Source organism: Aphelocoma coerulescens, chromosome 3 (assembly GCF_041296385.1).
Source record: "Aphelocoma coerulescens isolate FSJ_1873_10779 chromosome 3, UR_Acoe_1.0, whole genome shotgun sequence".
NCBI lineage: Eukaryota > Metazoa > Chordata > Aves > Passeriformes > Corvidae > Aphelocoma > Aphelocoma coerulescens.
In genome coordinates this window covers 19189604-19217540 of record NC_091016.1, presented here as the reverse complement: position 1 = coordinate 19217540, position 27937 = coordinate 19189604, and the positions used below count along the sequence as shown (strand labels likewise).

At 38.2% G+C, this 27937-nt stretch overlaps 1 protein-coding gene across 7 annotated transcripts in view; it reads left to right on the top strand.

The window, feature by feature from the left end:
* LCLAT1 (lysocardiolipin acyltransferase 1) overlaps positions 1–27937 on the top strand; it is a 113930-nt gene that overhangs the window by 13147 nt on the left and 72846 nt on the right. For 5 of the 7 annotated variants that reach the window (XM_069009319.1, XM_069009322.1, XM_069009321.1 and 2 more), the window contains 2 exons: positions 25164–25332; positions 27452–27650. In XM_069009319.1, the coding sequence (XP_068865420.1) occupies positions 25168–25332; positions 27452–27650 (364 nt within the window). In that variant the 5' untranslated portion in view covers positions 25164–25167. Of the gene's footprint in view, positions 1–16956; positions 17050–19126; positions 19248–25163; positions 25333–27451; positions 27651–27937 lie in introns of those variants that run through there. The other 2 variants (XM_069009318.1, XM_069009317.1) reach the window with 2 other exon arrangements.

Here is a 27937-nt window from a genome sequence, read left to right as displayed (position 1 = left end):
GAAAGTTATAAAGAGAAATTATTTGACTAGATAAAGTGTTATGGGAGACTTCATACTGAGTCCCTTTAGCCATGTTGTGTTGAACTGCAGCCAGACATTTTGAAATACTTTAAATCCCTAGCATTCCTGAACAACTGGAGGAGAATCCTTTTCTAATATTCCTTCTAAAAGGGATTATTATTTATTTTTGTTGTAGCTTAGTCAAAGAATTTCAGTGAAGTATCAGGAAATTATCACATTTTTCCTTAGTGACTAATGCAGTCAAACCTGATTTGAAGCTTGAAATCTGTTACTTACAAATATGCTGTTAGAGGTTTTAGATCACTTTCAATTTTTTATTTTCCATAATATACCTAAAATCCCATTTCTTGCTTGCTCTGTTGCCATTAATCTCTTTCTTCTTTGCTACAGTGTTAGTTATTAAAAATTCAGACATCCTAAGAAATGTTAATCACATAACTTGTCATTCTCTTTGTCGCTTATATCCCTTTTTCATACTGCAGATTACTGTAAATTGCTCTGGAAGCACTATGAAAGAATAATGGCTTAATATAAATAAGTGTAAAGGAACTTTCAGTTATTGCTCATGTCTTCTAGTGTGCCTAGGTATTTGGTATTGGGTCCTCTTACCAAAATGTGGAGGGAGAAAAGTTGGAAAATCAGTGAGCTTTTTTGTTTATATATATTTACTGTTTCGTAAAGTAATTTGAACTGTTTTGATAGGTCGTACTATGACACAGAGCTACTGAGACCTTATACATGTTTAAAAAAGCTTTAAAATTGGAAACAGTTTTACCTGTTTCCCTTCTCTCATTTATTTTGGGCAATGATTGGTATGAAAATGTCACCTTTATTAGCTTGATCTTCATGTTTTGTCTTAATCTCATGCAAGTTTAATTCTCAGCCCTGCAATATTTTACAACAACATTATCATCTTTATTATTTGCTTCATGAACTGTTTGAAATGAAGCTGAGGACTGATGAATTTTAAAGTGGCTTTATAGTCTCTTTAATTTTGCAGCTAGCAGGGCGATAGTTTCAGACATAATTCAGTTTCCTGAAAGTTGGCCTTAATCGTTCTGCACTGAGTTAGGACCAGGACCAAAGCTTTTATTTTAGTGGCTAAAGAGGAGACCCCCCTCATGGTGAATTTGGAGGGCAATGAACAAGAAGGTATTCTTGTAAAACCTTGTGGGGCAGCTTAGGTGAAACTTTGAACCCTTCAGGCTTAACTTCCCAGCTAATCAGGATACTCTAGATTCTTCCAGAAATTTTTAGGACTGACACCCTGCACAAACACTTACTGGACATACTGGAGAGAGTTCAGTGAAGCGCCACAAAGATGGTGAAGGGACTGAAGCATCTCTGACATGTGAGGAGAGGGTGGGAGCTGTGACTGTTCAGCCTGGAGGAGAAAAGGTTTGGGGAGGGACATGTTATCATTGTGTAGAAGTACCTGAGAGGAGGGTGCACAGAGGATGGAGCAAGGCTCTTCTCAGTGGTGCCCAGTGGCAGGACCAGGGGCAATGGACACAATCTGAGACACATCAGAGAACACCTTTTTTTTGCTGGGAGGGTCAGCACAGGTTGCCCGAGGCGGTTATGGAGTCTCCCTCAGATACTCACAAGCTCACTGGCTGCAGTTGGTTGTGCCTGAGCAGGACAATTGGACCAGAAGACCTCCCCAGGTCCCTTCCAACCTCAGCCATTGTGTGTGGATCTGTTGTCTGTAATGGTATTGTGTCGGTACTGGTTTGAGATGACTCATGGATGATGCTCTTGAAAAGAAAAAGATGCCTTATTAACTCCTTTAAAATTCTCACAGGAGATAACTACTTAGCTTTAAGTAAGCTGCAGAATAAGGGGTGTTATTTGGGAAACAAATTTCCTTTCCACTTTTAAGTCTTGGGAATCCTGTGAATTGAAAACTGAAGCTGTAGTTTTGTAGCTGCTGTTAGAGCAACTTAAATGTACATTGTAACTAAGCCACCCTAGGAAAATAATACTCTTTCCTGAGGGCTGGGGGGACAGAAGAACTTGCTGTGTAGTCTTGCTATGGGCTGTTTCTCCTCTTGTGTTAATGGTCTTTCCCTTTAAGAAGGGAAAGAAGCACTCTAAAACAGAAAAATGTGGTTATTAAGCCACAAAAAAATAAGTTTCAAGAGTGGTTTTGATACTATTCACAGTCTCTCTCATTCTTGAGTTTTGCTTTCATTTTGATAGTGACAGTTAAAGAAAATTATTTTTAAAAGTGATTTTCCTTAAAGTGATGGAAATCTGCTTTTTAAATCATTTTTGCAATGCTCCCATTTTGAAATGCTGGTTTATTTTCGCTCTAAATTCAGTGACTTCAAAACGTGCCTGTACATTTTAATTGGCCTTCTCAACACATGCTTTGTTGTTAAATGAAACATTTTTATTGGCATAAAAATATTTGCCCCACCTATTTTCATTTGCTAGTGGTGGGAATGGTAACATTAAAGGCTGTTTAAAATATATGAAGTGAGTTCTGGGGTCATTCCCCACCTGTTGTTTATTTTGGTTTATGCAAGAACAGTCAAAAGTAATCATGTTGGTGAAGCTCTCTCATCTAAGTAGTGGTTTTGGAGACTAAGAATTTACACATCAACAGGTTTGGCTTCTTCAAGCAAAACTTGAGACTTTTATGTTAGTGAACAGTGAATGCTGGCAAGAAAGGTCACAGCTTTAAAGTAACCTAGAGTACATTGTACTAAGTTATGGAACAAAAGACTGTAAATACAGAAAGTCTTTGATTAACTTCTCCTTTTCAAAGTGTCTTGACCTTTATTGAGTTCCCCTAGCTGACATTTTTAGAAGGCTTTTAGTACTCCTTTCATTATAAAGGGTTTATTTGTGTATTTGCTCCCACATATTTCATTGTCATCGTCTCTGCCATTTGATTTTTTTTTTTTAGTTACAATGGCATCTACATTTCATATGTGATGTAGAGTGGAGTGATGTAGTCCTCTTTTGTACAAAATTCTAGAAATGCATTTCTGTGGCTAGATGTTATCTTGGTATGCAAAAGAAATATAAAGCAAAATTGAGTGAAAAAGAAAAAAATTACCAAAGGTGAAAGCACCTAGGAAAACATCTGAAAGACAGCATAATATATTAATGTTAGGAGTAAATCACATAGGATTCACATCACGTATCCTTCTATTTTTAGTTTTAAAATTATTAGTTGCCATTTCTATTTAAAGATAATGACATATTTAGTCAGACTTAATGCAAGTGAATCATAGTATTGCATTATTATTGTATTAAACAGTGATTGTTGGTTGTGTTTCTTATACTCCTTATATTTTGGAGGGCAAAAATAACTTCTCAGTGCTCTGGAAGTTGCTCAGACATTTCAGACCGGGGTGGTGATGAATAAATTATACTCTAAATGAGGCAGGCAACAGGAATTCATATTTTTGTTTTCTTAGACTAGACATCTCCAGCTGGCACCTTTCCTTCTCTTTACCCCCGGTGGTTTTAGCCATATAGGCTGTATAAGATTACAAATACTTGTTTTACAAGGAGTCACTGCAGTCTTGGTCTTTTTACATGACTGCTTGTGCTGGTTCTGCTGTCTCAGCTGGTCGCTCCCAGTTGTTCTTCAAAGGGCATTCCAGGGGTGCCTTTTAGTATGGCTGTGTCCTTCCTTTGCCCAGTTCCCCCCCTGGGGTTGCTGCAGGAGGATGGGACCTTCCTCCAACAGTTAAAGGCTGATTAAATCTTAGTAGCTGGCACCTTGGACAGCTGACCAGCCCAGCCAGACCTCCCTAGCATGGAGAGACAGCTTCTCAAGAGCATCCCTTGCTCTGTAATAACTGAACAAATCCCAGATGTCAGATTTAATCTTCTCTTTACTACTTTCTTCCTCTTTAATACGGTGCTCCCTGAAGCCTTTAAGCTGTTTTACAGACTCTGAGCCACCATCCACAGCTAACAATGCCTTCTAATAAGATATTCCATAAAATGGGAACTTTTCCTTACAACAAGATACAGCATTTAGACTTGAAAATAAAGTTACAGGATTTAAAGTATGGGGCTTCTGACTGATTACCTGCTCCTGGTAGCTGAGTGAACCCGAGGGTGTGATTTGTACCTTTGTTGCTTGAATGGGCAGGTTGTCTGTCTGCTGTCAGTCCTTTTCCTTTATGAATTTGGGTAGTCAGCTTGTAGATTCCTTGTAGAACAAAAGGATTAGGTCTTTTTATATAGAAGACAAGATCAGTCTGCTAATGAATGAGTAATATTGAGAAGAATGTAAGCCTGAGTATTTTATGGCATAAGATAAATGTTAACAGAGGCTAAGAATAAACTCACCATCTCTGTCTCTTGCAGGCTTTCTCCCTGCACCTTCTTATCCAAGTGTCTGACAAGACACTGTCAGACAGGATGACTGGGTGCACTACTGCTGGTTGTTTGGCAATTTCTGTGTTTTTTCCACTGGTCATTTCTTTGAACATCATTCAAGATAACAAAGTTTCCTAGGTCAAGACACTGGAAATATTAATTCTCCATGAATGTTGTTCTGTTCAACACAAGTCAGATCTGAGTTTATAGAATACTTTCTTTCTTCAGCCTTGGCAGTTTTCCAGTTTTCTGAGGGCAAGCAGCCCAGCAAACACTGCTTCAGACAAGTCCTCATCTTTCTCCTTTTTCCAGAATGAGAATCCAAGAATATCGGCAATGGGGGCCAAAATAACAAAAGAAAAGTGGGTGTTGCCACTTCTTGCCAAGTTTTTTTGTAAATGTTTCTCTCCTTCACTGTCCCAGCATAATAGCAAAACTTCCCGAAGAATCCACAAAATAAACCAGATTCTTTTTCAGTCTCTGCTCTAATTCAGAATAGATGCTGTAAGACAAATGCTAGAGAACAACTACTGTAAAGTGTATCTGTTTTATCTGACCATTAATGTTTTATTCCTCATCAGTTAAGGTTGCAGAAAACTCCAGGGCAACTGGTAGGTCCTTGATGATGCTCAAGTGTTATTCTTGTTTCTAGGGCATCAGTTGGGTTGGTGCCAGTTGCTTTTTTTTTCACTTGATAGCAAGGAATCTTAACTGGAGTGTGAGTGGATAGATCTCTAGTTTAGGGCAGACAGGAGTGAAATACTGTTGCAAAGAAGTGGAAAACCAGGGGATACAAACTCCAGAGAGTGATCCTAGGCTGGGGGGTCTCTCCTGCTTGCTTGTTCCTCCTCCAGTGTCAGTGAAATGATTAGAAATAGTAGGGAAGGGGAGGGGGTATGGTAGGCAGTGAGATCCAGGAATTAGTGTTAAGCAGACCAGAGGTAGGATTAGAAACCAAGGCTGTGCTGGCAGAATGAGTTAATACAACTGAGGGGGCAAAGAGCACTGCTGGATCAGAACCTAAGACCAAAGGGCAGCAAGCAGGGCAGGAATCAGGTTCTTAGAGCAATAATCAGGATGTTACCTGCAGCTGCAGAATAAACCCTGTTTGGGTTTCTTCTGTACCAGGAGTGTGTGGCAACCTCCACTGTTGGAGTTCACAAGATGAGCTCTTTGGCTCCTGCTATGCTGGTGGCTGACTGCAGCTTTTGTCTTGAGTCACATGTGCTGCTTTTTCTACAGGTTGTTTTTATTTTAATTGAATTTCTTGCAGCTACAATGAATTCATTCTTATGAGAGTTTCAAGAGATTTCCCCCCTCCCCCCCCGAGATGTTTTTTATCAACAAACCACTGAACTTAAACATGTTCATAGTGTGATAGAAAAGAATAATTTTGTCATCAGTGGCTTTACTAGAAGAAATTCTGCTGTGCAAATTTATACATTCAAACTGCTGAGATTGCTGCCTTTTGATGTGTCAGAGCTGCACGATTGATCTGTATAATGAAATGACTGTGTATGAACTGTGCCATGACACATTCAAAGACTAATAATTGATTCCTTGAAACCATCTCTATGTGTGTGAGTCATGGTGGGACTTGTGACCTCCCTAAAATGTTTGTTTTTGACAATCCTAATTCTGACCATTCCCCAAGGGGGTTAAGTATCTATAAAGTATTTCCAGGTCAATGACTGTCAAAGTAGAATTCCAAACCAAAGGGAACAGCCATCCAAACTGAGACATAGTCTGGAATCCGAGTACCAGGTCTGTGTAGGAAAAGAGCTTCTCAGTTCCTGTGCTTTTGCTTCTATTTTGATTGCTAATATAGTTTCTTTTTTTATTTATTTTGGAAAGTGCTAAAGCTAGAAAATTTGATTCACTGAGTCCAGGCAATGTCTCATTGGAAGACTCCTGGAAAACCACACTTGTTCAAGACAAACATGATGTCATTTCAGTAGCAGAATCCCTTTGTGAGCCTCCTGGAAACAAATGTTTTGCATGAGGACTCAATTTTTCTTGTTCTGAATTAATTCAAACAAATTACCCTGCAGACTGTATTTGTGGTGAACTGTTTTTGAGAAAGCCTTTCCTTGGGCTGTGTTTAGAGCCCAGACTGGCTCTGATGTTTAGAAGCTGCAGAGATTGTACGCGTGTGAACAGGTAAATGTATCAAGCAGAGCAATGTGCCTCAGTCTTCTGAGCAGCTGGGAAGAACAGTGTCCTTCAGAGCTTCCAGCAGGTGTTTCCATCTTCTCTCCAAACTATTGTGCTCTCTATAAGAAAAGTACGTTTGCCTGGAAGAGCAAAGCAGTTTGCTTTTCTTTCTTTAATTAGGTGATGACTTAAGATATTTACAGAGGAAAGAAGATAATTTGCTTAAGTAAAGCCAATTTACAATAGGGATGTTGATGACCCATCTTTATCTCTTGGGATCTTTTTTCCCCTTCTGCATCTGAACAATCCCAGGTTTCTGGTTTCTCTAGTGCAGGAGCAAAGACAGAAGGCTGCCTCTGAGTGTCAGGGAGGGACTTAAGATATAAATCCAAATGACCTTACTGGGACTTTGACACATTTGCTTTCCAACTGATTGAGAACATAGCCATGAAAAGAACGTGCTTGAGCATTTTCCACCTGCCCATTTGACGTAGGAGAAGAAAGAAGCCATTCATTTCCTGACAGCATGTCTGAAAACTGGAGATGGAATGGTTATTTAATGTGTTTGGGTTTTGGCAATCTGATTCACAGTTTTTGAATGCTTGTAGTTGCCAGTTCTTGATGCAATGCATTTTTTTATTCCATGAATAAAAAGATGCAGTAGACAAATCTTCAGAGTGTCAGAGCACACTGTGGCCTATACTCTGTTTTGTTCTGCCTCTAATAGCAGGATAAATAAAAGTATTTTGAGGCCTGTCCTCTTCCATCAAGCTTCTGGGAAAGAAAAAAGAAAGGACAGGGGAGAGAGGGTGGACAACAACATGGAAAACTTTATGAAATTGCTTATGGGTTTCCTTTTCATGTGAAATTTCCCTGAAATTTTCCCCATGACTCATTTCCTTTTTATTCCTTTTTAAGTCCATAGTTTGGGCTTTTAAATTTCTTTTTTATTCTTTTCAAAGACAAGTTGGTAGCTTTTTCTGGCCCAGTGTGATGTGGATTTTGCAATGGTGTTTATTCATATGGACATTGCACTCCATTCTCTATATGGGCAGTTGTCCTCTTGTCTCTGATTTCTCTGCACAGCAAGGACAGGAAGCACAGAATACACAGGAAGCAAGGAATACTCTTCCACAGAAAACAGATATTAACCCACATGTATTGTGTGAGGGAAGAGGTGGTGGGAAGCAGGTTTTATTTTAGCAGGTGTGTATTGATCCTTGCAAAGGTCCTGTGCTGAAAGAAGGTCAGTGAGGGAATTTGTAATGGTTTCATAGCTTCTGGCTTGCAGTTTTCAGTTCATGCTGATGTACATTCCCTGCTGGATATAGGATTTTCTAGAGCTCATTCCCTGAAATGTGATCCACCATCTTCTAAGTAATAAAGGCAGCTCTTTTCTGGATTGAAAACTTGTGTAATTAACTCCTTTTCCTTGTCCAGTGTGGGAGATCCAAAAGCTTGATAGAATATCAGTCTTTCACCAACACATGGCTATTGCTATTCAAAAATGGAACCTATAAATACTTGTATTTACTGCGAATCCATCTAGTCTGACCAAACTCCTGCACATGCTTAAAGCTCTACAATCTAATTCTCTTGCAAGGGAAAAAAATCAACACTCTCGGGGTTCTTGTTGTACCGCTAAGATAAGGCTTACTTCTTTTTTAGAAATATCCACAAAAATGTATTCCTCTTGTGCCATTAGGGTTTAGGAAAACAATTCAGTGCATCTGAAAAATTGTAAGCTCTTAAGGATCTTGGCAGCGTTTCTTGGAATATCTGATTCCATAGAAACTTGTGTGATCAGATCACCAAACTGAGTGCTCCTCACAGCGAATTAAGGCTACTCTTCTCCCTGCCCCAATCCAGGGTTCAGATAGATCAGTGTGAGTATTTTAAAAAAACATGTGGTCTTGCTAATGAAGCAAAATTATTGAAATTCCCAGTCATTAATTTACTGGAAAATAAAGCATAAATACTTTAAGTAAAATTGCCTGTAGAGGTTAATTTGATTCTGATCTCTACAGTGGTAGTATGTTTGATTTACACAAACACATACCACTTCTATAACTAACTGTTCCCTTTTTTGAAACCTAAGCAGTCAAATGGAGAACCTTGAAATGAGAATGTCACTTACTCTTTAATTAGAAATATACCCACTCATTAATTAGAAATATACTGCTCTTAAGCAGTACAGTCCTCGCAAATGTTGAAAATTTCATGGTTTAGCATCCTTATCCTTTATGAAAAAAGAGCTTATCTTGTAGAGAAATTAAGCTGACTTCTTATCTAGACCCCTTCAACATCATTAATAGCGTAATTTCTTCTAGTTGGACAAATTGCTACATCTGAAACAAGTTCAGGATACTTAAAAAGAGGTCTCAAGAACAAACTGGAAACTGAAATCCAAAATAAAATTAAAATAAGTTAATAAAAAATATAAAACTACCTCCCCCACCATCCTACCCCAATATACCGAGAAGTATCCTGTGCATTAGCTTAGAACTGCCACATGATAGGATCTTGCAAATACTGAGAGAAAGTGGTATTTTCCTCAGCTGTGGCAGTGCTGTCTTAGTTCCCCTTTCTAAAATAAAGTGAGTTTTCTGTCCAGGAATAAGTAGCTGTGTTGCAGCTCACTTTCAATTGTGCATTTCCACGTGTAAACTGTGAATTCTTAGCTTGTTTTGGGCTATCAATACATCTAAGTATTGATAGATGCTCTCTAACTGTTCCACCAGATAGGAACCCTGAACAAAAGCTTTGCAATCTCATTTCTGTGTTCTTGTCTCTGAACATAAAATAAATGCAAGGAGTAGTTGTTGAAAGGCCAACTTCTTCAAAATACATGCTCAGAAAGTCCCTTGTTAAGGTAGGAAAACTGAATTTTTGATCACTGTTTATTCTTTTGGATTACGAATAATTTGGCTGGAGACAAATGGGGCTATTCTTGAGCCATGAGAAATTATCCACTAAATGGAGCTGTCATGACAGAAGGAAAATTTTTGGAGTCAAAGTTACGTCTTTGATGGCTGTACTAAGTAGTCCATTATTAAGGACTGGCAGAGCCTATTACCGAAACATGATATGTATCTGTATATAAAGAGTGTGTATGGAGCAAGAGGTTGGGGTACTCATGGCATTAGTAACATACTCGATTCTTGGGACTACTGGAGAGTACTGGCTTACCCTCACACCATAGTGAGTACAGAATCTTTGTCTGATGCGTGTTTGATGTCCGTAGGTTACTTACCTTCTTTTATAATTTCTTTTGAAAATAGAACTGTGAAGCTGTCACAGCAGTGTTTGCCCAGTGTGCATCTTGCCTATGATGCTCTTTGAATACAGATGATGATATGCAAAATAAGTTTGGCTGAAAACATTCAGAAGTGTTTGTAATGTGTTTTCCTTGGCTGTTCATGATATAATATCACTTTTGTCCAGTTTATCTAAATGAAGACTGAAGTTTTGTGGTTAGCTTGCAATTCTCTTTATAGATCAAAATTACTATATCAAAATACAGGGAAACCTGTTTGCAGACCAACTATTGTTGAATATTGTTGAATAGCATTCCATAAACATTTGATTAAGTGATCTAATGGTATCTTCTGGCTTTTAACTTTGAGGAGGACAAGTCCATGATAACTAAAATACCACCTCAATCTAACACAGTTTTTCCAAACTTGTGGTGTTGATGGAAGGGTCTTCCTTTATATGTTCAAATCAGCAGGATCAAACTGAAAGAAAACTGAAGAGGGAGCTATTTTGCAGAAGCAATTAATTTTGCAAACAGTTGTTTTTTTCATCACTGAAGTTTGTTGTAATTCTACAGATTTAGTAATTTCTTATATGTAAAGAAAAAAATGGCAATTTTATTGTCACTTCTTATCCTTGATGTATCTCAGTGTTAGTGAATCTGATGACCTGGGTCTTGAACTGATCTCTGAAACAGCTTGAAAGGGCTAAATTTCATTACATTCTGAAATTCAGTTTAGAAATCCAAGCTGTGTGGGTCTACAGGGGTAAGCATGTTCTTGTAGAAAACCTTTCATTCCTAACAGTAAACTCTTCCAGGGCATCTTGTAGCTTTTTCCTTCACTCCCTTTTCTCAGAGGAAGAATTTGAAAAAATATTGCCTGCACAGTAATTTGCATTTGGAGGGTCCTAATGTCACAAAGATGTGAGGCATCCCTGAGGTTAAAGTGTCTCTTTAGCTTTTCCTACTGTGATTGCAAATTTTACCTTAGAGTTCTAAAATATTAACCCCCTGTAGATCAAGCCTCCATGAAAATAAGCTGTATTATATTTGCTGCTTCACAGGGAGAGAAAGTGCAGCTTTCTTTTGTGAAATTAGATTATAGGATGAGCCTACTGGATGGAGTGGGCTGGGATGGGGAATGAGGGAGAATAATTCCTGTGACCCAACTTAAGGTACTTATGTAAATGCCCAAAATGAAATGAGGGAAATCCTTCTTTGATGGATTGGTACTAGGCTTGGCAAATTCAAAATTGCATAAGGTAGTTTTGATCCAGGATTTTAAAGTCTGTACTACATTGCTGGTAGGAAGCAGAAGGCAGCTAATTTCCTTTCAATTTAATCTTTTCTCAAAGATTTTTAAGAAATAGAAACAACCAAACTCTTACTCCAAAAACACAGTAATGTATTGCAATATCCATACAAAAGCGGTGAAAGCTGAGTTAGAAGGGAATTCTTAAAAGTACTTTATTTAAGCTAAAACACTTAAAGAAACGTGCTCCTTTGCATAAGCAGGTCTGGCTGTGGAAGCTGCTTGGGGTTTAATGTTTCATCACAGTAATGGCAGCTTATATGTGCTTGCCAAGAGACCATTACTTTTTCTTCTCCTGCTCAGGCTCTTCCAGTGAAATATCTTTAAGGTGAGAAAATGCATATTTAACAGAACCTGTCATCACTGCCTTTGCAGCGAGAGAGCTTTGTGTGAACTTCTTACCCCATTCCACCAAGCATAATTGCTGATGTTTTCTGTGGAGCAAAGTTTAATTAAAAAAAAAAAAAGAAAAGAAAAAAGGATGAAGTAAAACCAAGTAATAGAATTAGATGTGATTCACAAGGAGAGGTTTTAAAAGTGGCTTATGTAAATAATAAAGATTATTTGATTGTAAGTACTGTAGGATTCCACAAAAAATGTTTTCCTTTCTGTAAGGAAATAATTGGGAATGTTCATCTGATGTTGTTAGAAAATGGGTTGTTCTAGATACTTGAACAACTTGTTCTTGATACTTTGAGTTTTTTATTTTTATCCCATAGTGATATTCCTTTCAAAGAACCAACTGTACCTTTACCTCGACATCCTTTGCCTGATGGAAACAAATCAAAGAGCAGCACACACTGGACTAATGAGGGCTACCCGTGTGCTGTTTGACCTGTCAGCTGCTTCCAAACAGTGTTTATATGGCTATGTTATTTCACTGGGTGTGTATTACATTGGTTATGTATTTCTCTTTGAAAAGGGTGTTAAGTTGTCATACCATTAAACTAGTGAAGGAGGGGGAAGATCTAAAGATGCTGGGTTTGATGACTGTTGCTAGCTTACCTTTCACAACAAAAGTTCTCAAAGGTGTCACTTTTTTTTGTCTGTTCCCAAATCTCTATAGCAAAAACCCCCAAACAAACAAAAGAAAACTTTGATTGCTTAGTAAGTATGCTAGTTATATCATTATTTAAAACTGAATTTACTGTATGCATTGCCCATAAAACTTTTCTAAATATTGATGAAGAAGGTTGTTTGCATTTCTTAATATCTAGATCCAGAGCAGAGGGAAAGTAAAGACTCAAAGAATAGTTTCACGAGCATTTGTCTTCAATTTGTTTTCCTCAATACTCTGAAGTTCTCATCAATACGTCAGAATTAATAATCGGATTTAATTGCCCAGCAATCCTTGACATCACTTAGTCCAATGATTGATTCCTCTTACAGGCATTACTTTAATAATATATCTGTTTGATCCCAAAAGAGGAGAGCTTCTTAAAGTTGTTGTGAAAGCTTCTTTTCTTACTGTAATGGTTCAATGAAATGTTCAGCTGTGGCTGAATTGGAAAGGAAACACACGCTATTGTAGCTTGTATCTATGTGGAAAAAAATTTCAATATAATAAATCTTAGCTGTTGAAAACTCTGTGCTCAGCAGGAATCCATGTTTCCTCAAGTTGTTTTCAAATTTTCTCCTTAGTGCATTTTGAAAATCCTTTTACAAGCAGGTCTACCCCTCCTTCTGCGAGTTAGTCAAGGATTCTTGGGAAATATGGGCGGTGGAAAACTCAGGCTCATCTACGCCTGAGTCAGTACATTAATCTTCTGGGTTGTAATTGGTTTCAAATTGTCTTTGTTAGAAGGCATGTTGTTTTGCCTTGCTTAGCTGGAGTGTACAGGGCTTTCCAATAGCTGTAGGCTTCCCCTTTGACATAGTGTGTTCCTTCATTCCCAATGCTGCATTGTTTTGATTCTTTCTGTCCTCTCTCCCTGGCTGTTCATCCACAACAACAGCAGAAGCAGGTGAAAATTATTTGTGTGAGAAGAAAGTTTTGAATGTTAAGCAACTTTACGTAAAATTTAAAAGTATATGTTTTAGCCTTGAGAAATTATGGCCTTCTAAGTTATTAGTGTTAATCCAAGTATATAACTGATACTGTAACAGCCAGAGATTTTTTTCTCACAGTGTATTTGTAGATACCAGTAGAAGTTGCAAGCCTTATCTTCCATTTAAACTATGAAAAATGCATTATTAATCTTTAAATAAAACAATATAATGCTCTCTGCATTTCTAAGGAGAGCTTTTAAGGCCATCTACATATTAAGAGCAACCCTTATGGGAAGCCAGTGCTTCTGTATTAATTCAGATAAAAGTATATACAAGAAATCATACTCAGTGTTAGGAGTGGAAACATGGAGAAGTATCCACATATGTTCCCCTGTGGAAGTTGGATTTTTTAGTTTAACAACCACAGCTAACTTTTTCAGAGATGTCACTGCCTCAATCACTGTTCAAGGTGGATCTGTCTGAGGGGAGAAGTCAGAACTATGAAGAGCAAGACCTTGCTTGTAACTGGGGCTCATATTTCTGTGCTGTTGTGGAGAATTAGGTGTAGAAGCCTGCTCAGTAGGACTTAAGACACAGGAGTGAGTTATCTTCGTTTGGTGCCTCCACTAGAACAGAAATTCCCATACTATTCATTCTGCCCATGATCTTAGAAAGTGGCATCCCTGCGTGTTATCTTGGGTTTATGCCTCTGGGAAAGACAGCAAGTTGACCCAGCTACCAGTTAATTAATTCATAACATTTTAGTAAAGGGTTGGAACAATTTTCCTGTCCCTTATTTATGATGAAGATTATGTAACTATAGTTTCTCTAGGTAGTTTCTCTGTATCCACTTATGTTAGCATAAATGAATGGCGTTAATAGGCTCCAAGCGATAGTGTGTAATTTCAGGTCTTTGATCTCTGTGTTGCATCATTTGCTATCACTACTCTTGCACTTGTTTATCAAGCTGCTTTTGATGGTCTTGGTGGCACCAAAATATTTCAGACCTGAACATCTCAGTGTGGGAGAATATAGTTGTCTCTTCCTTGCTCTGATGAAAAATGTCACTTAACTCTGGAACATAAGAGTATTTCATAGTCAGTGCTCTTATTTTTAGTGCTGGCATTTCTGTGTTAACTTTGTACCTGTGTTTGTGATGTTTTTTCTTAACTTGAGCATGCCTTGTAGTCATACCTGAGGTGGAATAATTTTCTTGAGGCTGTAGTGTTTGAATGCAAAGTGTCCCAGTAAGTAAAAGCATACTGTCCTTTGATTATTTGAAACAGTGCTGAGAGTTTCAGCATCATGTTTACTTTCAGGTGACACAGGGAGAGAAGCCTCAACCTGATGAGGAAGAGAGGGAAGTGGAATGTCATAAGCAACTGTTTTTGACAAGTGCATAATTTATAATTTCCTCAATAAAAATATCACTTCCTCAATGCCCATTGCAGTGAACTCATTTAAAGCATTTCAAGAGCTATGATTACATTTGAGAATCCATCTACAAATGCAACTAGAAAGATGTGCGTGCTTTCTCTCATGTATCCTTAGTCAGTTGTCCAGTTACTTACTAATGAGCATGTTTCATACCTTGAAGGTGAGTTCTTGCTTCCTTTTCTGTGATATTATTGTGCTAATCAGAAAGAGCAGATTCTTTCCAGGAATTCTGTGGTTTTGTATAATCTTCTTCCTGAAAGGTCAGGGCCCTTGATAAAAGGGGAAGCACACACCAGGGTGTGTTCCCACTTGGAAATAACTGAGACAATACTGGGTCTTCTTGGAAGACATTCTTGTAGCAGAAGAGAAAATGGAAAAAAAAAAAAAAAAAGGAAAAAATATCCTTATAATGAATTGGTGGATCATTAAATCTTTCTGGCCCCAAAGAAAAGTCTAGATATGGCTGATGTTAAACTATATAAAATTACTATTAAAAATGCTGTGAGAAGATTCTTGATTTAGATATTTCTGGTAGCATGACCTGCACAGTCAGATTTGGACAGTATCTTCCTTTTTCAGATAAGATTTATCTAGTGCAAAGATTGACTCATTGCATTTCCTCTTGGATTCCTGTTTTATTGTTATTTATTTTAAGGGAGAGAGGGGATACCAATAAATAACCTTCTCTAGACTATTTCTACCTTGTCACCTGTTTCCTTTGTCTTCCACATGTTAGGTTTGGTTGTAGGTCAGGGTATTATTTATCTTTTGGCCTCTCACTCTCATTTTCTAGGTGTGAACAGCGTAGTTTTCTGAATGATCCAAACAATTTTTTTTTTTCTTCTGTGGTCTTTTAAAAGTTGTTCTTTTTGTTTCTTTCCCCTATTGCTTTTCAGCTCTTAAGGCCCTTTTGTAGCAGCATCAGTGATACTGAGTCAGAGACTGGAAGGGAGGTCACTTGGTCTGTAATGATGCCCCAGATGTTGTTGGGAGGCTCTTAATTTGTAGCTCTTGCAGGCTTTCCTTCTTCTCCCCCCTTTTTCCTAATAGCTCTTGTTAAACCAGAGCATTTGCTCACACGTGCAAAATCTAGTAGTCCCTGAGTAGCTGTAATCGGTTATTTCCCTGACTAGGTCAGTTGCTGTTCTGTAATTATTTCGTGGAAACATTGTTCATGGATTGCCTAGCATCTCTGTGTCTGCCGCAGCATGTCTGCCTAAAGAATCTGCAACGGCCAAATGTGTTTGCAGCTGACTTGAAGCTCACTTATTGTACATTGACTTGGTCTTTGTGGTGGGAAATGCAGCACCTAGTAAACCACTTCTAATTATTTTTATAAGCTCCTTTCTGTTCTGGCAAACTTTATTAGAAACTGAGTTTGTGTTTCAAATGAGCTACTATTTTACATAATAAAAGGCTAAAAAGCAAAAAATCTTAGTCTTAGATGTTGCTTTTTCCCTCGTTTGCCTTTTGGCAGCTTAGTAAAGTATTGCATAAGTGCTGGCAGATAAACTTCCCCGGTTGTCTCAGCATTGAATTACTTTATTTAGTTTCTTATGCTGGTAATTTGTTTTAGGCTGAAATGACCTTGATAAATGTTCACGCAAAACATTTTGTTACTCATTTGTCAATAGCACTGGATCCTTTGCATCTAAATGCCAAAAAATTTACAAGTAAGAATCAAACTGTCGCTCACATTTTTGTAGGTGTTTGAGGGACCAAAGCCATTCAGCTTTAACAAGGAACGAGTTGCTTTATTGTACTATACTGATGAGACATTTTCTGGCTTTGAGAGCATTTAAGTCTGAAGAACAATATCTTATAGAATCAGATTCAGTAGCCCTGGAAGCAGAAGGCAACATGTCTGCATCAGGCTGCTGCCGTGAGAATCCCTGCTGAGCCACAGAGCTTTGTCAGCGCAAGTACAGATGGACCAACTCAGTTGTGCGTCTTCCCAGGCACAGCCTGCCCCCATGCACAGCACAATACCGATGCTTTACACCCTGAATGCTCTGCTAGAAATGGTTTTGAAGACTTCAATCCACCTGAAGCCCTGGGGACGTCCGTTCGGAGTTCTGTCAGGAGAGAAAAGCTTCCCATTGTAGCTGATGGAAAGAGGGAATTACAGAGCTGAAGATGGGGTTAAAGCTACCCTTCTTAGCAGTGGTTTGGAATGTAGTCTTAGAAATATCCAGATATGCTGTTGTCTGATCCTACTGGTGAGCTATGCAAACGAGATGTGAAGGCTGCTGTCTGGAAGACTGAAAAGCACAGCAGATCTTCATCTCTGACTGTAGGGTCCTGAAGCAGAAATATTATTATTAGTTAATAGTGGGACGGTAGCTTGGCAACAATGTGGGTTTGGACTTTGCTTTGGATATTGATCTACATAATGGATTGAAAACAGGATTTCATATCCAGAAATGGAGCAAATGCATATGAGCTCTTTCTGCTGCTTCTAGTGGGAATGAAACGTTTATAAATTTTCTGCAGAACTGCTGCATTTTTCTTCTTTTGCTTCGGAGCCTGCCAGGTAACCCATCTATTGTTTGTTCTATGCTTACCTTGGAAAGCAGCCAGCCTGTAAGCACAGCTCACTAGAAAACTACAATTTATGTGACTTTTAAAGCTGTTATAAACTTGTGATACTTGCTGATGTGTAAGTATGCTTCAGAGTGCTGTGTACTCCTGACACAAAGGCAGCCCTGCAAAATTTCAAGTTCTCAAATGGAATTTTCCAATTAAATGGCTAGAACATTTTTAACATTATTTGCAAACTGTTTTTTTCTTTGATATTTGTCTTGGAAATACATTTTTAAAAGCCTGAGGCAGTTGCACAGACTCAGAGACTTGGCAGAGTTACATTCCATTGATAATAGCAATTTATCTTTATTATTATTTTTAAAAATAGTGACATAAATTTGTCTGTAGGTGCTGTTCTGCATCTCTTGTCTAAGTACTGTTGAGCCAGAATGACTTACATGGTGGGCAAATGAAGACAAATGTCTAGTCTTTCTTTTCAGCCATTTAACAATTATGAGTAGATAAAATCCATAATCTGATCTTGCAACTGATTTTAGGTGGAAACTCACTGACTTCAGTAAGTTTGCTGTTGGGATTTTTAGCATAGGGCCTACTGAACTTGTGTAGCATATTATGTGCTCCTGAGGAAGAGAATAAAGTAGTTTAGCAGTTGTTGCTCTGTAGGTGATGACTGTCACAGTATAAAAGATACTAAAAAAGAACAAAGCTGCACTGGGTAAGAAAAACAAACCACACTGCAGTAATATCCATCCAGAATCACATTCATTTGCAGCATACATTATAGCTGGAGAAGGAAGAATTATTTGGGTTAATATATTCTGTTTTAAAACTGAGATAAGTTTTTGTAAAGGATAGTCACAAATACAGAGCTCTCACTGAAACTTTCTCCAAGTTGGCTACCTTGCTTAAGGCCTCTGAAAGTCTGCTTTTACATCCCCCCCTCTTTATTTTCATAATTGCACTCCCTGAATAATATGAGTTAGCATAAGCTGTTACTGTCCTGGTGATAGTCCCTGGTTTTCCTAGGCTATATGAGTTTTATTCATATGCCTTCCCTGTATTTCTTCTGAGTTGTTAACCTGATGAGAAAATTCTGTCTTGATGAGGGCAAAAAAGCCAGTAGAAGTTCCATGGATGTCTCCTTCTCTAAAAGAGATTTTTAGTTCAGTGCCAGTGGCAGAGATTTAAAGATACTCCTCTGAAAACTACCAATTTTCTATTTGAGTAACTGTTCTTCAGCATGAAGTCCTTTATTTCTGTTCCCCCACTGAGGATTTTATTGTGAAATAGATACTTCTGAAATTATAAATGTCACCTCTTTCCACCAAGAATAGCTCTGAACTAAAGTGTTGGGGTGCTCTTATGCAGGGGAATAAGAAATTGATTTATTGGTTTGTTTGTAACATCTCCAGTTACAAAGTGGAATATTTTATCTGTTTTTCATGATTTTTACTTGGATTTGTTATCCACCAGTGTTGGTCAGCTTTTTGGTCTGCTGTAGACTTTGAAAACCAGAGGACTCAGATTTGCCAGCTGTTGACCACAAGTAACTTTTCTGAAAAGTAGACTGGGCCTCAAGCTGACCTGCAGGTTTTATATGAAGTACTTAATAAACCCCTAAAACTGACACTGCTCCATGTTTGTTGCAAGGTTATGTTGGTTTTTTGTTTGTTTCTTTTATTTAAAGATGAGATGGGAGGAATACAGCAGCTGTTTTTCATCTGCCAAACCTATTCTTGATGACTTGTCAGCCAGAGCACTCTATTTATATTGGTTGTTGTTTAATACAGGCTTGTGGGGCCCCAGCAGCTTGATGGATAATGCAGAGCACAACTCTATGCATGGAAAGCCATGAAGATGTAATTCAAAATTATTTGTGTCTGTGCAATATGCATAACAAAAAAAAATGAGGTAGCTTTTGGGAGTAAAAGCTCTTGTGCAGTTCTTCCTGCAGCAAATTTGTCAATTCATCTAGATTTTCTGATTATAGTAAGGAATAAAAGCAAGCTACTTTTCCATAAATCATTGTTTTGGTTTTGTGTTTGTTTTTTTGTTTTTTTTTTCAGGAAGCAGCTGTAGCTATTGCATGATACCCTCTTACAAATGATTTCAAATACCTTAGCTCAAGCTCTCATTCAAGCTTTATTGGTCTAATGGTTGTCTGGAGCAACAGTGGAAAGAGAACAGGTAAAGGAGGGTAGAAAAGCATCAGACTGATTTGATGTCTGTACCCTGACTGAATTATCTGCTTACAGTGTCTAAAGGCTGTACTGCAAAGAATCTCAGCCAGGATTTTTGCATTTGGAAAGACACAATTACTTGGAAGAGCAAATTCAATATTCTATTAATTTTTTTATTGAATTATAATAGTCAGATTAAGTCTTGGCAAGTAAAAGAGATAATAAATCGTAAGATGCAGCAATAATCATATTTTATTTGTAATATTTACGGAAATTGCTCATTAAGTATTGTACTTTAGTGCATGTGTAAGCTAATATCTGCTATACTGTCAGGGGTGTGGCTTGTTATGATAATTACCTTTATTGCCCTATGCTGTATTGTTTTATGATGCATGTATCTCTCAAAGTTTTTAAGTGCAAGAATTGAATAAAAAGGAAGTAGTTTTGGTGGTCAACTGCCTGTTTCTTCACATATTTTTTCAGTGATAGTGATCTGTGCCATATTTGTATGTTCCTTACAATACTCAAGTGCCTGAGAGAAGGATCAGACATAAAGTGTAGTTCATAAGGACTTCTGTGGAGACTGGTGGAGCTTCTTGCCCGTGTTGCGTGGACTTCTGATTAGAGTGGATATCTCTGCAATTAATAATTCAGCTTCCTCCTGCCATTGCTTCCCCTAGAACCTCTTCTATTTCTGCAGTTCTTTTAACTGAGGCACAAGTGAGAAGTTATGTGATCCAAGAGACGGGGCGAGTTGTGGATCTGGAAATACGACTGAGTCAGTCTACACAAACTTGCTGCGAGCGAGTTTCTTTTTAAATACGCTGCTGCATAGAAACTAGTTTCTTGCTCTGGGTGCAGGAATTGATAAAAATGTCCTTTGAAATGCTGTTATGGAAGAAAACCATAAAATGCTCAAATAGAAAAAGCCTGGTGATTTTGTTGGACTTGAAACGTTCTGCTAGGATGTGTCATTTCCACTCAAACTTTGTTTGCTTGGCTGATGTTTTGTCGATTGGGCACTGTGCTCAGATGTCTCATTATTTGCATCACTAAAGCTGGGAAGGGTTGTCCATCTGCCTGCTCTCTGGTCTAGATGATTTTGTTTAGTAATCTAAAAAAACAGTAAACAAGTGTAAGTTTGGGTCATTCGTTTGCTGGTTTGTTTAATGGACTACTGAGTAGTTGGCGAATTTTGTTCCCCTCTTGCCCACCTCCTGGAACTTCTATTTACATCACCCAGATCAAAGGTTTTAGAAATTGTTTTGAAAATTGTATCTTCTGATTTGGAAATTATGTTTCCGAATGCAAAATTGAGTCTGGGAGCTGGAATTTCCAGCTCACCTGTTTCACTTGCCCTGCTTGGAGGAAATGCAGAAGTTAAGTCAGTTTGTAGTTAAGTGCTGGCTTTGCAGAACTCTTAGAGAAGAGGCATCACTGGCTGTCTGTGTGAGTTTCTGCTGGATTTTAATTGAAGATGTTTACCTTTTCTTCTGGAAGAAGCATTAAATCCACTTCCTAGTGTTCCCCATTCAGTTTTTTAAGAGTAATGAATAGTTTTATTGCCTGTGCTGATTGAATGGAAACGTGCTGACCAGTGATCCTACACTGTTGTTTTATTGGCACTGAAGAGAATTTATTTTTTCAATAGTGTAATAAAACCTGATTTGCTCACTTCATAGTACTAAGTGCTTGAAAATTTCTCTAGATATCAGGCAGCTGGCTCTGTTTGTCAGGTAGTGTTGCTCAATGCTATGGTGAGGCTAAATTACATTGAACCTGGAAGATGAATTAACCTGTTTGTACAAGAACTTCGAATAAGCTCGGACCTGTTAAGGAAAGGTGAATCGTGTGGTGAGTCTTGACAATTCTGAAACTTCTACATCTCTAAGTTTAGAAGTTCTTTGTTTCTTATCAGATAAACTTATTTTGCATCCTTTGCCCACTTACAAACCACAGAAGTAGTTGTGAAGAACAGTTTTTTTGTAGAGAACAGGCTCCTTAAAACCTTTTGAAATCATCATCATCATCATCATCATCACATTAAGCTGTGGTTTGTCTGTCATTTCAACTGTACCTTCAATAAAAGCATTTAGATGTTAAACAAAACAAGCCAAAATCCGATCACAGGAAGGTACCTTTGCTTTATGTTATTATGCAAACATTTTGTTTGCATAGAATATCAAAATAATTTCAAGTAAATATTCTAATAAAAATGACGTTTACAAAAACTGTTTGGGAAAGTATTTTCTCCCCTTGTAGCCAAGAATTTTTCAAATTAACTGAAATAGAAAGCAAAAATTTTATTTAAAGAATTATTGTTTCCAGTTACCTGGAGACAGAGCATGTTTTCCTTCTGCTATGGCAACAAGAACATGTGAAGTACAGTACCCCAATAACTTGGAGTTCTGCCATGAAATAGATGAAGAACTACAAGCCCAGTATGAGGGTGCTGTCTTTATCACTGTTTGCAGCTTTCAGTCTGAATTGTAAAATACTTTTGACTGTCTCCCTGCAACTCTGACCCACACAACTAGTGGAAAGTGGCTTTAAGATACGTAAAGGCCATCCTACATTCTAAATCCAGTGTTGAGGGTGATTGCTGCATTAGAAAGAGGTAGTTGTCAGCAGCAGTAAGAGAATAGTTCTGTACTTTGAAAATGCTTGGGTTCTATTCAGGCTTCCTGTCAAATCCTGTAATTCATTTCTTGGGTGTCTAATCTCTGACATGAGTAAGCTCCAATTTTCTTTGTTTTGAGATTTTTCACATTTGTTTTAGATCATTTTCCAAGTCCTCATTAAGTAATCCTTCTTTGGCTGGTTTTTAATCATGTTTTGAGGTTGCAGGCATGTATTTTGCATTGATTTGTAGCTGTTACTTGTTGAATGCAGATGTTAGATTTGGGATGGCTGACATATCTTAGTTTTTTTCTAAGATAGGTATTTAAAGGCTGAGGAATGCAAAAGGATGAAAATAGAGTCAGTTCCCTCTTGTCTTTGGTGGTAGGGGTGTGGAATGATAAACTGGGTGCAAGAGCCTGGCTGTGCAGAGCCTGGCCTGGCGCAGCTGTGTGCCAACCTTGCATCCTCAACCCTTGCAAACTTGTGCACTGCACTCCCAGTTGGATGTGCTGAAACTTTCTCCCTTTCTCCCCTTCATTGTGGTGGAGGTAATTCAGAGACAAAGTCACAGTCTATTGGTTATCCTAGGTAAATGCATGTGTAAAGATGTAGAGTGTGTTAGATAGAAGCAATAAGCAAAATGCGGTATTTATCACTCTAAAAATGTGGCTTTAAGAGTGATAAATGGCATTGATTGAAAACACACCTGGTATCTTTTGTGTCTAGAAATAAACACCACAGTGTTTAACCCACTGGAATGCACTATAACTTGTAATATATACACTGGAATGTAAAAGTACTGCTGGGTGCCGGTTGAAGAGGAAATTCAGAACTTCCTCAGGTCTTTTCCAAAGCTCAGATACTTTCATCTAAAACAAAGAAACAAAAGAAAGTGTTTATGAGACAGTCTTTCACAGAAAATACAACAAAGTTTTTTTCCTTAAATCTGGTTGTGTGTAATAATTTGAGGGAAGGACCAGTGTAAACTGTGAAAAGGACAGCCCCTAAATAAGTGACCCACATTGCTTTTCAAAGAGTCTAGAAGGATGACAGAGCAATGTCTCCTCCTGTTAGCTCTGGGGGTACCTATGTGCACCTGAGTCAGGTGTTTGGAACTGGAACATGTCCTCCATCCCTGTTGTCTGGCACCCTTTTGGAGCCAGGGTGTCTGTCTGTCTGGCAAATGCCACTGCATCTGACTGATGGCTCTGAGAGCCTCACAGAGGACCAGGCTAAAGCCTAACAAACTCGTGTTCTGTGTCTGCTAGAGGGTTTTACCTGTCTTAAAGCTATTTCCAGTTGTTTAGATGTATTTGTTACTCAAAAAATGCCGGATTAGATCAAGCACATAGAATTTTAATTCTGTCTGCTGCTTTTTGCAGTAGGTCTCAAATCTCGATGTCAAGAGAAGGCTTTTTCTTCTGGTCTTGCTGCAACTAATGCTTCCTCCCACCCTCCCCTTTCTGTTGGTTCCTGGTTTTTTCTGGGTTTTTGGTTTTGGGGTTTTTTTTGTCCTCTTCTGCCTTTATCTTGGACTTTCCCCAGAGAGGTTTGCAGTAACAAATAGAAAAAGTCAGGTGGAACATTTCCTTCAGTGCCTTACTCTTCAAGTTTCCTGTGATGTGTCAGAATTGATCCTACTTAGTGCATGCATATGTGCAGACGTGATTATTTAGTTCCTGCTTTTGGCAGAAAGGAGAGAGCTCTGTACTCCAGCATATAAGTAATATGTATTTGTTTCAAAAAATTCAAGTTTCATTGTGTTAAAATCTTTCTGATACAGCTATCAGCAAACATTTGTATTCAGTGTTGCTGGTTTTACTGTGCTGTAGAAGTCAAGTTAAATACAGCTTCCTATATCCTTCTTACATTAACAAATTTGCATGGCCTCTTGTCTCAGCCTTTTTCCAAATACCATACAGTCTAGGAAATTGTTTAAACCTAGAAGTATCTCAGAGTGGAGCTACTTTCTTGTTACTTGTCAACATGAAGTAGCAGAGGCAAATTTAATCTGCTATCAACCCTAGCGCTGCCATTTCTTGACTCTCAAATACTTTGCTCTGCAAACATCATTGCTATGGACATTGTACAAAACATGCTTGAGATAAATCACGTATGTTACAGTACACAAGGCTTAATGGATTACTTTTCCATTGCTCATTTTAAAATTAAACCCACCAGCTTCCTGTTTTTCTTGTCCTGAAGTCCTGTCTATCTGAGCTCTTAGAATTTCTAAAATAGCCTGTCAAAAAAAGGAATTCAGTAAAGTAACTAAAAAGTGACTTCTGCTTAACCTTTGATTTTATAAACAATTGGCTGAGTCCTAAATAGATGAAAACAGTCTATTTTTAGGCCCTAATTTAGAGAATTGATGTTTCCACATTCGCTTTGTCATAGCTGGTAGTAGTTGCTAAATTGTGAAAGCTTGTAGCTATTACACATGCTTGGAGGATTGCTGAGTGTTCTGCCATAATGCACTAAGTAGCTCAGTGTTCTGTACATTTCAATTTATAATAAGAGTGTGTAGCTGATAGCACACACACTGAAATATTTCAAGTCTAGACTATGCCTTAAAACCCAAAAGCTATTGGCTTTTTGGTTCAGCAAGTTGGAAAATAACTGATAAGGGCAGTTGAAGTACAGCAGACTTCAGAAAGTGATGAGCTCTGAGCCAGGGTGGGTCGGGAGGTTTCAGTCACCACTTGCCAGCCCTGTTGGGATGAGAAGGGAACTGGTGTTTGAAAGGACTGCTCAGTCCTGTCAGGTTTGAGTGGTTTGTGAGGGAGGTGACATGCAGATGGTTGTTAGATGGGGAAGATGAGTTTCTGCCACGCTGTGTGTTTAGCAAGAAGAAAAGTGATGGAGAAATAAAAAAGCAAAGTTTCCTGTCTTTAGAAAATGGCAACATTCGTATTTCAACACAGACAAAGATAATGGCCAAAAAGTTTGATGTAGCTGGTGTTCTGTTATATAGCCCTTTTGTACCTTTGGATAATAAAAATAGCTTGCTGAAGGTTTTTAAGTGGAACTACATATTGTAGTAATGGGAGGAAATTATTATGGAGCTGATACTTTTATGGCCCCTTTAATATCCCAATTCACCTTACAAATCACTGTGTTTATAAGGTTCTTCTCTTACTGCTACTTGGGAAGAAGAACATTTTGGTTGTGTTTACTGTTGTCCTGTGTTGTTAGCCGTGGAAAAAAGGAGGAATTACCTCAAACCGGGCTTGCAGACTTGAAGAATTACGTAATTATTTTCAGTTTGCCTCTCTAACGTAATGCCAACTCTGTTTTTCAGAGCCATGGTGTCATGGAAGGGGATGTACTTTGCACTTGCACTGTTCTTGGGAAGTTTCTTTGGAAGTATATTCATGCTGGGCCCTTTTCTGCCTTTGATGTTTATCTCGCCGGCCTGGTACCGCTGGATCACCGACTGCATTGTGGCCACTTGGCTCACACTCCCTGTGGTAAGTGGCAGCTTGAGCCAAGGGCTGGGCAACTGTCATAATCCCACAATTTAGCTTTCTCACCAACACTTTGGGTTTTATTTTATGGTTTTTAAAGCTATTTACGCTTCTGTCTAAACAGGCTCTAACACACTATCTGTGGAGACTTAGAGTTTAGCTCAGTGTTGTGAACTGTGTGCCTATTTACAGTCCTCCTCTTTCACCGTTTAATTTATATATCAGCTAATGCTGTGTGTTAATTTTATGCTTGAAAAGGCCTTTTTGTGATATCTCCATCCAGTGTCAGATGCAGAGAAGAGTAGGTGAAACACTTCTAAACAGAAGGAGGTTTTTTAAACTGTAAACTTCCTAAATTAGTTGTCTCGTAAGCTCTTTCTTTGGACTCTGCTCCAAGTATTTTATTAGGAAAATTGTCTCGTCTGGTACATTGTTGTCAACCTTCACTGTTCTGTTACTTAATCATTTTAGAATTTAGCCCCTGTAGTTGAATTAGAGATAAATGTTTTCAGATGAAAAAGAAGAGTTTCCCCTAGAAACTAGGTATTCCTCACTTATAATACATGAACTTTACAGCTATATGAGTCTGGAAATCACTAACAAAGCTCTTCCCTGCATAGTTCCAAAGGAAAGGCAATGTGAATGGGATATGTCTCTTCTTCTGTTCTCTAAAAGTGGGGGAACTTTGTTCCTCTAGGCCATTAGAGATCTGTTTAACTTTTTCTGAAGTAAAATACCATATTGGTGTCCAGAAGTATGTGTCTTGTGGCATAAAGGAAAGCTTTATCCTTATTGTATATCAGATAGTTTCTGCTTTTGCTGTTTCTGCCTTGTGTGTTTTAAAGGGGCCTCAGCTGTTTCTTATTCTACAGTTCTTGTTGTTTTTATCATTACTGAATGTAGTGAAATTAGGAGGGCAGATGTAATCACCAGTAAAGGAAATAGATGGTTATTTCTTGTCATGGTGAGATTTAACTGAGTACTGATAGTGTCACAAAAAACTTTCTCTGTTTGTCTTCAAATTTTTCCATAATATCAAACTCCCCAAAATCTAATACCGGTCTTTTCTTTGATTAGTTGCCTGGGCTTCATAATTCTGGGTTATTACAACTAGTTTGTGATAACTTTTGTAGTCTAGAAATTTGGTTTTTTAGCCCACACTAGAGCTAAACCAAAACAATTTTAATATCTTTGTGAAAAGGATTCTGTATTTTAAGAATCTTGGGGATTTATGTTCAGGAAAGGAGTCTCAAAAAGATTTTCCACCCAACCATTTTGAGGCTCAGACCTTGTCTGCCTTAGTTTTCTATTCTTACACTTGCTGCATTCTTAGTCAGGAGAAGCAGGTTCTTGGCTTGTGTCTCCAAACAATAAAATGCTTTTGTACCAGTTGGACTCCAGCAGGGAAACTCTGACCCTGACCTCTGTGATGTAAGAAATTTCCCCCTTCCTCACTCTGCTATCACATTCTATTTCCTTTCTAGGAGAGTCAGCAGGATGGGACAGTGAGGCGGGTCTTAACTGTTCCAGTTTAGTTTGGCTTATGCTAGGCACACACAGAGTTGGCAGAAATATGAACAGAAGTTGTTTTACTTTCTAGAGCTCTGTTTAAATCCCCAGTGTTAGTTCTTTTGAGGAAGAGTGGGGAAGAGAGGGTAAGGCAGTAATTTGAAGCCTTTTTATGTTAAGGCCTATAGAGGTCCTGTGGTATTTTGCTGGTTTCATTTTCTGTGCTGGCTGGGTAGGACAGTGTGCTGCCAGTGACCCTGACCTTAGGGGAAATAGATTTGTGCAGCTGATCTCTCTTTAGATTACCTACCAAGTTATAATCCATACTGTCTCAGTTATATTCCTACATGATAGTATTCCTGGAAAACCAGGGAAAGGTAAGTTTAATGCAGTGGTGCTTTTAAGAAGTGCTACTTAGTTGTTGTTTCCTCTTCCATTAAACACTGCTATTACTGCAGGAAAGCTGGCTGCTTTATTAGAAAACAGAAGTTTGTTTACCAGTTGTAATGTGAGTGAATAAGTGAAATTATATCATTCAAATTAATTTTTATTGCTAATGGGGTGATGCTTTTCTTCTGGGAGTAAAGCCATAATACTGCAATACTATTTCTAGGCCTTGCTGGAAATGGTGTGTGGTGCCAAGGTGGTTGTCACTGGAGATGGATTTGTTCCTGGAGAAAGGAGTGTCATTATCATGAACCATCGCACACGAATGGACTGGATGTTCCTATGGAACTGCCTGCTGCGATACAGCTACCTCAGACTTGAAAAAATCTGTCTCAAATCCAGTCTCAAAAGCATTCCAGGATTTGGTATGTCACTAAACCCTTTAATCTGAAAGGAAAGTATGTTTAAATTATGTCCAGCACAGTTCATAGCCTGCTAAAAGACATAGGTTTAAATTCTGTTTCAGTATTTAAAAAAAACCTTGTGTAAAATATGTGGCATGTGGAGTGATTAAACCATAAATCTCCAGAGGACACCTGGACTACATGCCTAAACATTTCTTTTTTAAGATACTGCATGTGCTGCTGTTGCTTGTAGGTAAAAATATTTCTGCTTTACAGACCAAAAGCATTTTTCAAGATGATGAAAAATG